The 12,197-nt window shown below is 50.5% G+C and overlaps 1 protein-coding gene across 2 annotated transcripts in view; it reads right to left on the bottom strand.

Annotated features, from left to right (window-relative positions):
• Positions 1-6,866: 6,866 nt before the first annotated feature.
• The window catches only part of SPINT2 (serine peptidase inhibitor, Kunitz type 2), a 26,886-nt gene continuing 21,555 nt past the window's right edge, over positions 6,867-12,197 (bottom strand). The window contains exons 3-7 of one of the 2 annotated variants that reach the window (XM_007129914.4): positions 11,362-11,415; positions 9,977-10,030; positions 9,249-9,410; positions 8,864-8,899; positions 6,867-7,530 (exon numbers count right to left, since the gene is read on the bottom strand). In XM_007129914.4, the coding sequence (XP_007129976.1) occupies positions 7,364-7,530; positions 8,864-8,899; positions 9,249-9,410; positions 9,977-10,030; positions 11,362-11,415 (473 nt within the window). In that variant the 3' untranslated portion in view covers positions 6,867-7,363. The remainder of the gene's footprint in view (positions 7,531-8,863; positions 8,900-9,248; positions 9,411-9,976; positions 10,031-11,361; positions 11,416-12,197) is intronic. The other variant, XM_007129915.4, reaches the window with a different exon arrangement.

Below are 12,197 nucleotides of genomic sequence, written 5' to 3'. Positions count from 1 at the left end.
TCAGAGTTGGTGCTCCCTATCCTTTGGTGAATTAGGTTACCTGATGCCGGGCAGTGTGATAACGGCAGGTTAGAGCAAGCTTAGAGTGGCTACGAGTTTGGGTTCTGGAGGTCAGTCTGCTTACAGGTGAATCCTTGCTCTACCCCTTACTGTTCTGTGGACCATTAAGTTAGTCAGTCTGGCCCTCCTTGTCCCCCTCTGTCAAATGGGACTTACCTCATAAGGTAAATGGTTTTGCACAGAGCGTGCCTGGGACAAGGTAAATAGATACTTGATAAATGTTAGTTTTTATTATGATTCACAAACACAGTCTCATGATTCCTTATGAAACTGGCAATAGGATCCCCATGTTACATGTAGTTGAGCCCTAAAAGGTACAGTAGGACGCTGGGCTAGTAGGTTGTGGGACAGCAGTGTGAGACATTCCAGACTCAAGAGGAAGTAGCTCTTCACTGCTGTGCTAAATAAAATTGTGGGGTGAGTGAATGGATCCAGGGAGACCTTGGCCTGGTCCTTCAGACCCCCAGTTATTTGCCCCTATATTATATTTAGGATGTGGCAGCTTTCAGAGACTCTGAAGACAGAGGCTTAACAAGAGAGCTTCACTTTTCTCTCCCACGAAAACCTGAACTGGTGGGAGTCCAGAGCAGGTGAGTGGGTGACTCTGCAAGATCATCCAGGGACCGGGCTCCCTCTGGGTGCTCTGCATTCCTCCAGCATGTTGCCCCTGGGCCTATAGGGAGGCTGGCCCCCACCATCGGGTTCTCAGGAAGGAAAAGGGCAAGTGGAGGGCACACCACTTCCTTTTAAGGACCCGACCTGGAGGCAGCACACATCCCTTCAGTCAGGATTTAGACACCTGGTCACATCCAACTGCAAGGGAGACAGGGAAACAGCGAGTTTCTAGCCGGGCAGCCACATACCCACTAAAACCTGGGGACTTCTATTACTGAAAGGAAGAAAGGGAAATGGGACACGGGAGCCTATCACTACTGCCTGTCGGTGGCAGCAAGTGTCCCTCCCTTACTCCCCTACTCCAGACGGTTTACAAATGGAGGCGAGATTAAAGCTGGGAAGGTGGACATAAATACTTGGATGAAAAACATAGGAGAGACAAGGGCCCTCCGAAGACAAGGGCATGTCCGTCTGCTCTTTAAAAATCGCGTCCGGAGCCTGTGCTCCGCAAGGGGAGAGGCCACAACAGTGAGAGGCCCGCGTACCGAAAAAAAAAAAAAAAAAAAAAAAAAAAGTGAGTTTCCTGCCATTCAGTTCTCATCTTCCATGGCTAACGGAAGCAGAGACAGTAGCTTATGCCTGTCCTCCCCAGGCCCTGCCTGCTCCTGGTATCTAATGGCACTGCCCTCCCCTGCTTGTTTCCTCATTATTTCTGCCTAAAATGACTTGGTCCTATGGTTATAAGCAATGCCTTCTCCTTTGTAGGAAAAAGAGACTTGTGTTCCCAACAGGCCTGCAATCCCCATGTCATTCACTGCTAAGATCAGCTTACCTTTTCTCCAGCATTTCACCAGCAGACACGCTTCAGAGGGTCACTCCAACCCTGAAGTTTTTACTTAATCACTGCAGTTTAGGAAGAGAGTTCTGGATGCCAGCTTTAGGGGTATAGGACCGAGGAGCGGACTGCTGGAAGAGACAGTCCTCCATGGGGGTCCGGTGCTCCTACACGTCTTGTGGACTGATGTAGCTAGTTGGAAGAGAAACTGCTGAAGGCCTGGCTTCATCTCCTTCCTGAAGCTTACATGGCCGAAGTGCCCCAGTGCTATAAACATCATAATCCCTGTTCTGGAATGTTTTCTTTGAACCTAACCACATCCCAGGAGATGGATGACCTTAAACACACAGTAGGCAGGGACTCAGTTTCTTTTCCCACAAGACAGAAATGCTGCACTGGCCCTACATGTTCTGGAATACTAATAATCAGAAAATCTCAACAGAGCCTCCTTCAGGAGGTGCCAAGGGGCTGACAGCCCAGCTAGGGAAACCCAAGCTTGGCCTCACCCCGCTGACTGTTGTGTCTGGGACTTGATTTTATTCTATTTACAAGCTAATAAATTAAAATTAGCCTTGTAACTGTTTCCAAAATGCTGGCAGGAGCCTTGAGACTCCTGAGTCAGAGACAAAAGGCTTTGTTACAGCAGCAGCATAAGCATCAACCTGTGTGTTGGCCTCCCTTGCCCCTTGGGGGCAAAGTGGGGGTCCAGATGGACGCCGCACATGCGGTGATTGGTGGCATTACAAAAGAGGGATGCTGAGTGTGGGGTACACACCACTTTATAGCAGACAGGAGGCAAGCCTGCTCTTTGTCCTAGAGGGAGCCATTACCTCACCTCATCCCTCAAGGTGCTCTCTCACTGCAGACCCAACCTTGAGAATGGCCCAGGTAAACAGCTGTCAGGGTTGTGCGTTCTTGGCACACCCAGCAAGACACGTAGAAGCACGAGACCCCCGTGGAGGGCTGTCTTTCTAAACAATGCACCTCTCTTGACTTCCGGTGAATTCTCACATGCGTATGCCATTCCATCAGCTGCTCTGATTAACTTGACTGGGACCAAATTGTTTGACTCATGTGGCATTTAATTACTGTCAGCAGGACTCCAAGTAGCAGTGACTCCTGTTGATGAGGCCAACCTGCCATCCAGTGTCCTGGACTCATCAAGCTGTGACCAAGCAGGGCTTATTTCAGACAGCCAGGATGTAATCAAAGGCTAGTCTCTTATCCTTTAGGAACCCCACAAGGGAGTTCAGACTGACCTGTTGATCTTTGGTGTCACTGCCAATAATTACAAGGCCCCAGAGCAGGCCCTCATGCCCAATGGAGAGACATTGTGCCTCATTCTTTCCCACATGCAAACACACAGAGTACTGGGCACAAGGCACTCCAGTTCAGGATTTGTTATTAAACGTGACTTGGAACACCACTGCACTGGTTTGGTTAAGCCACATGGGCAGTGCCATGAGTAGCTGCAGCCTCAATTGCCATACATGGCATAGCCGGGAGCTGCTTGGCATCAGAAGTGGGTGCTTTTGTTATATCAGCCAGATCAGAACAAAGCTGAGCAGGTCCATGTGTTTGTAAACGTCTATGGGTGGGGCCCACATTCAGGTGTTGCTGCTGATGGCATCGGGTATAGCAGAGTGGTTCAGGATTGGCTGGGTCTTTGTGTCACGTTGCCTGCTGCAGGGCTCAGGCGGACCAGGTGATGGACTGGCAGCCTGCAGTGTTGGATCTAGAGGGCAGAAAGAGCACTGATTACACCCTGCCTTCCCCCCTCCACCTCCTGGGGTCTGAGGTGTTCCCTTGCCAGGTGCCAGGTTGTTATTCTCCCTCCAAGGACACGAAATCAGTGTGACTCCCATCCCAGAAGGTATAGCTTTACCTCTTTTATCATCACCTAGTCACACCCAGACCTTTTGTTTGGAAAGGTCAGATGTAAATGGAACAAGCATTTTTACAAATTTACAGAGACCATGTGGGCCATCGTAGGGAGACGTGGCAGGCAGGGCACTCAGTGACCAAGTGGTCATCGTTTTCATGACCTGGGACTAGTCATCCAAGAAAGAGTCTCGGAGGCTGAACCAGAATTAATTCCTGAGGCCCCCTTTGGTCAGCTGCCACCCAGAGGGTGCACCAACCAGGTGAACCTGGGCTTGCTGTTAGGGGGAAGAAAGATGCATCATACGCAGGAATGATGAGGGTAGAATTCCAAATTTTTGCAATAGTCTATATAACCCCCAACCCCTTTGACCTTATCTTTACCCAGGAGATAGAGATAAATCGTTTCTGGTGACAAACACATTCAGTGACCAAACTACCTTACTAAAGTGTATGCACCAGGAAGAGGTAGAGATCTTTGTTGATTTTTTAGAAGTCCATTCCACCTCTGAATGATGCTAGCAGTCTGAGGATGACAAAGGCCATGAAACGTCCATTGAACACCTTGGCTACTGGCCTATTGTTAGGCAGCTTTTGCAATGAAAAGAGGACCAACGTCAGCCTTTAAAGGGTCTAGAAAGTGGAAAACATGGCAGTTTAGTTTCAAGGGCCATAGTGGTGTGGCAGGAGGTGGCTGACCAGAGTGGAACAGCAGCATCATAACCCGGCAAAGTACAGAAGGGAGACAGACACCACTGGCAGACAGAGCGCCGCAAGGCCCCATGCTGTCAATCTGCCAGGAGCAAGTGGAGCCACGGGGCCTCCCATACCACAAGACAGAACAGGACAAATTCTGGCAGAAGTGAGTCACAGAGATAACTTCTGCATCAAAAACATATATAGGGCTTCCCTGGTGGCGCAGTGGTTGAGAGTCCGCCTGCCGATGCAGGGGACACGGGTTCGTGCCCCGGTGCGGGAAGATCCCACATGCCGTGGAGCGGCTGGGCCCGTGGGCCATGGCCGCTAAGCCTGCGCGTCCGGAGCCTGTGCTCCGCAAGGGGAGAGGCCACAACAGTGAGAGGCCCGCGTACCGCAAAAAAAAAAAAAAAACAAAAAAACATATATAGGTACACTATGAAAAACCTGCGAAAACTCGACTGGCCTTGATGGTGTTAGGTGAATTCACTTCATGATCTTCCTACTGCAATAGAATTATTTAAAAGTGATTCCCAGACTTCCCTGGCGGTCCAGCGGTTAAGACTCGGTGCTTCTAATACAGGGGGCGCAAATTCGATCCCTGGTCAGGGAACTAATATCCCACATGCCACGGCAAAAAAAACAACCAAAAAATTGAAGTGATTCCCGACAGTTTCTTTTAAAATCCAAACACACTACTTTCTTCCTTCACATGAAGAAGAGACAACTCTTGTTCAAGCAGGTAGAGAAAGGCCAGAGGCATCAGTGGGTCTGCGGTTCCTGAATCCAAAGGGATACATGAGTGGACCTGAGAGTTGCTCGTGGGGTGGCAGGGTGGGTGTAGGGAAGAACCGCCAACTACTAAGGAGGAACGAGGACACAGGCAGGTGGGCAGAGGTGGCCACCACTTCCCATGGGCAACCTGACATCTATGATCTCATGTGACCCCTCACATCCACCCATCTTACAGGTGAGGAAACCTGAGGTTCAAAGGAGTTAAGTGACCTGCCTGCTGTTGCACACCTGGAGGGGGTGGGGTGGGCGGAGAGTCTCTTCCCAATGTCTAGGCGCTCTTTCCCTGGACCGCAGGCTCTTGCGGAGCACTGGGGAGGCGGGGGGGGGGGGACGGGGGCGGGTGTCCCAATTTGTCTGGGATATGGCACCTGTTCACCATCTCTGAGTCAACCACAGTGAGGGCCTGGAGCACCAGGCTGCCTGGAAGGCTTGGTAGGGAGAATGCCAGAATCCATGAGCAACGTCTACCATGGACCAGAGAGGCTGGGGGGAATTGGATGAGGTATTTACCCAATTGCTTCTGGAATAGATTTCTAAGCCCTAATGGACACAAGCCTTTCCCCCAATGTACAGTCATCCCTCCAAGATATTGTGTGTTCAGTTCCAGACTACCACAACAAAGCAAACATCACAGTAAAGCAAGTCACGTGAATTTTTTGATTTCCCGGTGCATATAAGTTATGTTTACACTATGGTCTATTAAGTGTGCGATCACATTGTGTCTAAAAAAACAATGTATATATCTTAATTTAAAAATACTTTAGGGTTTCCCTGGTGGTGCAGTGGTTGAGAATCTGCCTGCTAATGCAGGGGACACGGGTTCGAGCCCTGGTCTGGGAGGATCCCACATGCCACGGAGCAACTGGGCCCGTGAGCCACAGCTACTGAGCCTGCGCATCTGGAGCTTGTGCTCCACAAGTGAGGCCGCGACAGCGAGAGGCCCGTGCACCGCGATGAAGAGTGGCCCCCACTCGCTGCAACTGGAGAGGCCCGCGCACAGAGGTGAGGACCCGGCACAGCCATACATACATACATACATACATACATTAAAAAAAATACTTTAAATGCTAACCATCATCTGACAACGCACGGTTGCCACAAACCTTCAATTGGTAAAAAAAAAAAAAAAAAAACCCAAAAACCGAAAAAACAAAAAAAACCCCTGCAGTATCTGCGAAGTGCAATAAAAGGAGGTATGTCTGTATAGAATGTGGCCTTTTGGCCCGAAGGGATTTCTGCGAAGGGTCAGGGAAAGGAGGGCTTATTGTCTTTTTGTTCCAATTTATTTTTAAATAAAAAGAAAAAAAATCATGGATGCCAAAGTGGGTCATTAAAAAAAAAAAAAAGTGTGGTATGACCAAAATTTTTTTTAAAGATTATTTCCCTTTTTGTTTTTAATTAATTATTTATTTATTTTATTTTGGCTGTGTTGGGTCTTCATTGCTGCATGCTGGCTTTCTCTAGTTGCGGTGAGCAGGGGATACTCTTTGTTGTGGTGCGCAGGCTTCTCGTTGTGGTGGCTTCTCTTGTTGTGGAGCACGGGCTCTAGGCATGCAGGCTTTGGTAGTTGTGGCTCACGGGCTCTAGAGAGCAGGCTCAGTAGTTGTGACACATGGGCTTAGCTGCTCCACAGCATGTGGGACCTTCCCAGAACAGGTATCAACAAACCTGTGTCCCCTGCATTGGCAGGCGGATTTTTAACCACTGCGCCACCAGGGAAGTCCCTAAGACCGAAATTTTTAAAAAGTGAAATAGAATAAGAAAATATCAGAGCTTACCACAGGTGGTAAGGCTAAGTATTGTTTGGTGAAACTTTATGGGCACTCAGTTGAAATGTAAGATGTATTTCATTCAAGAAGATCTGAAAGATGCTATTTTTTTAAGAAGTCTGTTTCTAGAATGGGACATCTCATGTAGTGTCCTGTGGTAACTTTGGTAGTGTTTAAATTAGCAGTCCCACAAAGAAAGAAAGCACATACTGAAATTTATTTTAAAAGGGAAGCCCGTTTTTATTAAACGTGTACATTTTACTTTCTTCCTTTCAGAATCCTAATTAAAAAAACTTATGTTTCTGCTTACTTAAAAAAAAAAAACCAGAAAACAAACAAAGGAAACTATTAAAACATCACTTTTGTGATGGGAAAGGAGGCAACAGGATTCAACATAAGCTAAGAAAACTATACCTGGAGCAAAGAAATAAATCGAAGAGGAACCGACTCCGATCTAAGGCTAGACCATCTGCAACGTGCACAGCCCTTCACTAAGAGAATTTCCAAAGCAAACCCATCCCGGGAGACCAGGGAGCAGCCCTCCTACCTTCTGGATTAACAAACAGGCCAAAAGCCCTAATGGTCGCGCAAATACAAACAAATCACTCTATTTGAAAAAGCACACACGCGTTCGACACTTGTCTCTCCTCCCTTCGCAGATTCTCTTCATTAACAGGGCGTTGAGGAGGGCAGCCCCTTGGCGACAGGGCATTCACAGGACATAAGTGTTCTTTACCAGGTGCTCCTTGTCGTCCCCAGAGCTCCAGACAGTACGGAGGGTGCGCTCCTGGTTCCTCCGCGCCACCCTCATCAGGCAGACCACGGAGGCTCCCAGCAAGAGGAACAGGACCATCACGAACAGCCCTGCCAGGACCACCACTGTGGATGAGAGAGAGGCCTCAGAACCAGCAGGACGAGGTGGGCCATAGCCAGAGTGTCCACATGGGCTCGGGAGGAGGACCAGCAGCCCTTGGGCCAGACGTCCCCCCATCCCAACCCAGAAGGCTCTGGAGAACTGACACTGCTTGACAGGAAGTCCTCAAGGAGAGTCCCTGCAGTCTTGAGAATTAGGTTCTGAGAAAAGGAGGCGCTATGCTATGTGCACACAGACAAGAGTGGCTACTTGTGTTCCTCCTTTTTGAACAAAAAATCCCCACTTCAACTCTGTACTACCCTGCCACCTCTCTGGGGCAATCTGTACAGGAAAAGCACACATCTCTGGTGTGTGTGTACAAACACACACCCCCTCCCCCAACCAGCCACAGAGAAAGATGTGGCCCTGCAGTTGGCTGGGGTGGCTGCCTGTGGAATGAGGGAAGGGCAGAGGCATGGGTATATTTGGAGCAGGGCCGGGAGGGGACCCTCATGCTCCTAACTGCCCAGGCAAATTTAATAGTGGTTGCCCCACTGCAGTCCCACTGGTCAGTTAAGATGCTTTTTCTTCAGGTGGGGCTCCACCTAAGGAATGTGGCCTCCTGTGGCAGCTACCCGGCTCCCTCTCCCCACTTGGCTGCAGAATTGGACAGGGTCAATTCACTCTCCATCTCCAATCCTCCAGATCCCTATGCCTGGCAAACCAGGTTCCAGCTTCATTTCTCTTCTAAAGCAGAGTAGACATACAGGTCAGGCCTGGACTCCTTAACAGGGAAACAGGTGGAAAGAGGCCAAACCAGTGTGGCAGGTCTTTTGTGCAAACACTACCATCCATGATTCAGGCTCAGAATCAGAAACAAAAGCTAGAGGAGGCCTAGCATCCTTGTCAGACCAGACTGCTTGGGGACAACAGCACTGGCTGGGGCCATGCTCCACCCACACATGGCAAGGGCTTTCCATACTCCTTTGTTATCACCCATGACCAACTCTGTACACCCCATGGCAGTGAAGTTCCCCCGCCAAACCTGGAGTTAGTCCCAGGCCTGCATGCAGCAGATCCCACACACCGAAAACAGTAGGATGTGTCCCCCAGTCACCACCCCCAGGCTGCCTAGGCAGAGACGGCCTCACTCCTAACCCGTTTATGTACACTGTACAATGGGACAAACATCCACCACACGTTCCAAGCTGCCTGGCCATTCTCGTGCAGAAACACGACCTTCTAACAAAACGATGTTTACAGTGAAGGATGATGTGTCCAAGACAACACGAGCCTGCAAAAAACACAGCTGAGCTTAAGTCAAGGCAGGCAGGTAGAGGGGGGCAAGAGGCCATTTACCTTTAGTGCGGGGCAGGGCAGGATACAACTGCTTGCCTGGAAGAAAACACACAACCCTGAGGTCAGCTTTCAGCCCATCTCCCCTCACAGCTGCAGCCACCTGAGGATTCCCCTCAGCCCTGTGCCTTCACACTCTTTCTGAGCGACTTCTTCAAGCTCTTCTGAGACCTCGCCACCCCGGTTGGGATCTAGAACACATGTACCCAATAGCTGGGGCCAAAGCCCACCCCTTCCCACCAGGGAGCCAGAGAAGAGTAAGGGCAGAGTCCAAATGACAGCATTTCCAAGGCCTTCATTTTAGGGATGAGGAAAGGGACTGGTGTCCTCTCAGGAGGGTTCATCTGCCCATGGTTGTTTCCTGGATTTAGGAGTCAGGCAGACTCACCGAAGCAGCGCTGCATGCACTCCTCCTTGGAAAGGTAGCTGTTTTTATTGCCCCGGCATCCGCCATAGATGAAGTTATCACAAGAGTTCTTCTCGGCATTAAAGTACCAGCGTGGGAAGGATGCGCGGCAAGGCCCAGTGATGGCCTTGGCGGTGCAGTGTTCTGGGAGTGAGAGAGCCCAAGGGATACAAATTAGCAGGGCCCAGGAGAGGTGAATGGAGCTAGAACGCTCCCAAGCAGTCATACGGCTGCCAGCCAATGGGGAAAACCTCTCTCTGTTAAAAGAAACTTGGCCATTACAGACGTGGCCATTCTGGCCCACATTTTCAGATATCTTTCTCTTTATGGCCAGACCACACTGTTATGGAGGTTATTCTATGTCAGTCACTGTTGTAGGCTCTACATGTGTTAACTCGTTCTCTGAACCTTCAGAGAGGTCTGAACTAGGCCCCTCATTTCATAGTCAGGGACTCTGAGGCAGAGCTACAGTATCCCGCCCACAGCACGCAGCTGGTGGGAGACAGAGCCTGCACGCCACGCTGCCTCTCAAGCAAAGCTTCCCAAGGGCGTGCTGTGGCACATCCTGCTTCCTGCTGCCCCAGGGCATCCTCATGAGTCCTAACACCTGGGAAAGGCCGGGAAGCCCTGCTCTACAATACCCTTAATGGAAATCCTCAAGTGTGTCTCAATTCCCAATTAAGTAAGAAAACGTTTTTTAAAAGTTATACCTTCATAGTTGAAAATATCTCTGGACAGGTCATCAGAATCCTGCCTTCTGGGAACTGAAACACAAACATCCATGTCAGGGAGGCTGGAATGGACACAGGACACGTCGCCTAGCTGGGGCTGAGTCTAAAAGGGCCCACTGAGGGAGCGTAGACACTCTGGCACCCGTAAGGGAGTGGAGCCCCGCCCCTGTGGGCAGCTTTGCTCCATCACTTCCCAGTCCTAATAGGCTCTACGGCACACACAGAATGAATGCTGGATGGAGAAGCCTGCCTGTCACCTCAGGGGTTACTATGGAAACTAATCCCAGCCACAATTTCTGGGGTGATGAGGAAGACCAGAGGTGTCCACTCTCTGACACAGGGAGGAGGGTCCCTTATTCTCTTGGGGGAATTTTCTTCTGAAACAGGACAGAAACCAGAGTTATGATGCCAGTGCCCCATGGCTCTGGATGACCTTGCAGAGGCCAGCTTGGGAATAAGCAAAGAACCCAGGCAAAGCAATGGTCAGGAAAGTCACAGGATTCCTAGCCTAGCAAAACTGGAAAGTGACTTTAACCTAACTCTCAGCATTCTGCAAACCCACTGAACTAATAAATGCCCACTCTCATGTGGGTGCTGATGTCAGAGTCAAAGGACCAGAATCAAAACTGCAACCAGTGTGTAGCCAGTGGCTGACTGGGGGCCATCCTCAAATGGGGTACGGGCGGACTCCCTCCCTCCACAGCAGGTCTCACCCAGCAGAACCCACTGCCTGGGGACTGGCCTTTGGGAAAGCTGGACTGGACTTACTAGTGCATCTGAACCACTCACCCCCGGCTCCTGATGCAGAGTCCTTTAAGCATAAAGGAGGAACGGGGCAGCTGCTGTCAGCACTACAAAGCAAGCTAACACAAAGCTCCAGATCAAGGACTGCAGTGGGAATATAGGTGGGGGTGGCAGAAGACAGAGGACTCTTAGCACAGGGAGGGAGACGGACAGCAAGGACAACAAGGAGCAAAGGAGATACAGCAAGCAAGGAGGTGGGATAGGGCAAGTGAAGACAGCACGAAGGCTGAGGCCAGGGGACTTGAAGCCAGCCCAAAGTGGGGGAAGGGGCCTGAGCCACATGCAGCAGTAGCCACAATCCCTTATCCCCCAGGAGGAAGCTGAGGTCAGCCAGGAAGCACTGTAGAATCCCTCAGCCCTCTTGTCTGCTGAACTCCCCAGCGGAAGGATGCTGGCCAGGAGCCAGAGGCTGGCAGCCCAGGCAGAGCCCCTGTTCGCCAGTTCTGAGTAAACAGAACCAGGAGGTGGAAGCCCTTGTACAATGCCCAAATTACAAATGTCCTTTCACATTACCCATCTGGATGGCCCTCATTCCATCCTGGGTCTTTTTAAGAACCTACCACTTGGGACAGAGGAATCTGCTCCATTCCTGGACAGATCATCGATGGTGTTTACTACAAGAGGACAAATAAACAGCACAGTGAGAAAGTGTACCTCCAAGATTGCCTGGTGAAACAAAACAAGCTGTATCCCTGAGGAGGCTTGGTCCTGTGTGCCTCTCACAGCGACTCCCATTTCTCCTTTATGTGGGCCCTTCAGTGCACATGCTGGACCACAAACCTGCCAGAACTTGGAAAATAAGGAACCAAGACTGCCTTTGTGGGTTAAATTTTAAGATCAACCAGCTGGGAATCAGAGCAAAGACGTGTGAAATGACACTATAAGAAGACAGAATGGCTTCCAGGGCCAAATAACCTGTTGAACTGTATTAACTCACCCAAGGAATTAAAAAAGTGAAGGGCGTGGGACTTCCCTGGTGGTGCAGTGGATAAGACTATGCGCTCCTGGGGCTTCCCTGGTGGCGCAGTGGTTGAGAATCCGCCTGCCAATGCAGGGGACACACGTTCGTGCCCTGGTCCGGGAAGATCCCACATGCCGCGGAGCGACTGGGCCCGTGAGCCATGGCCCCTGAGCCTGTGCGTGCGGAGTCTGTTCTCCGTAACGGGAGAGGCCACAACAGTGAGAGGCCCGTGTACCATAAAAAAAAAAAAGACTATGCGCTCCCCAGTGTTTAAGAACCTGCCTGCCAATGCAGGGGACACAGGTTCGAGCCCTGGTCCGGGAAGATCCCACATGCCACGGAGCAACTAAGCCCGTGCACCACAATTACTGAGCCTGCGCTCTAGAGCCCATGAGCCACAACTACTGAGCCCACGTGCCACAACTACTGAAGCCC

This window comes from Physeter macrocephalus, chromosome 17 (genome assembly GCF_002837175.3).
Source record: "Physeter macrocephalus isolate SW-GA chromosome 17, ASM283717v5, whole genome shotgun sequence".
Taxonomy (NCBI): Eukaryota; Metazoa; Chordata; class Mammalia; order Artiodactyla; family Physeteridae; genus Physeter; species Physeter macrocephalus.
Note: the sequence above shows the minus strand (reverse complement) of the source record. Positions and strands in the feature narration are given on the sequence as shown.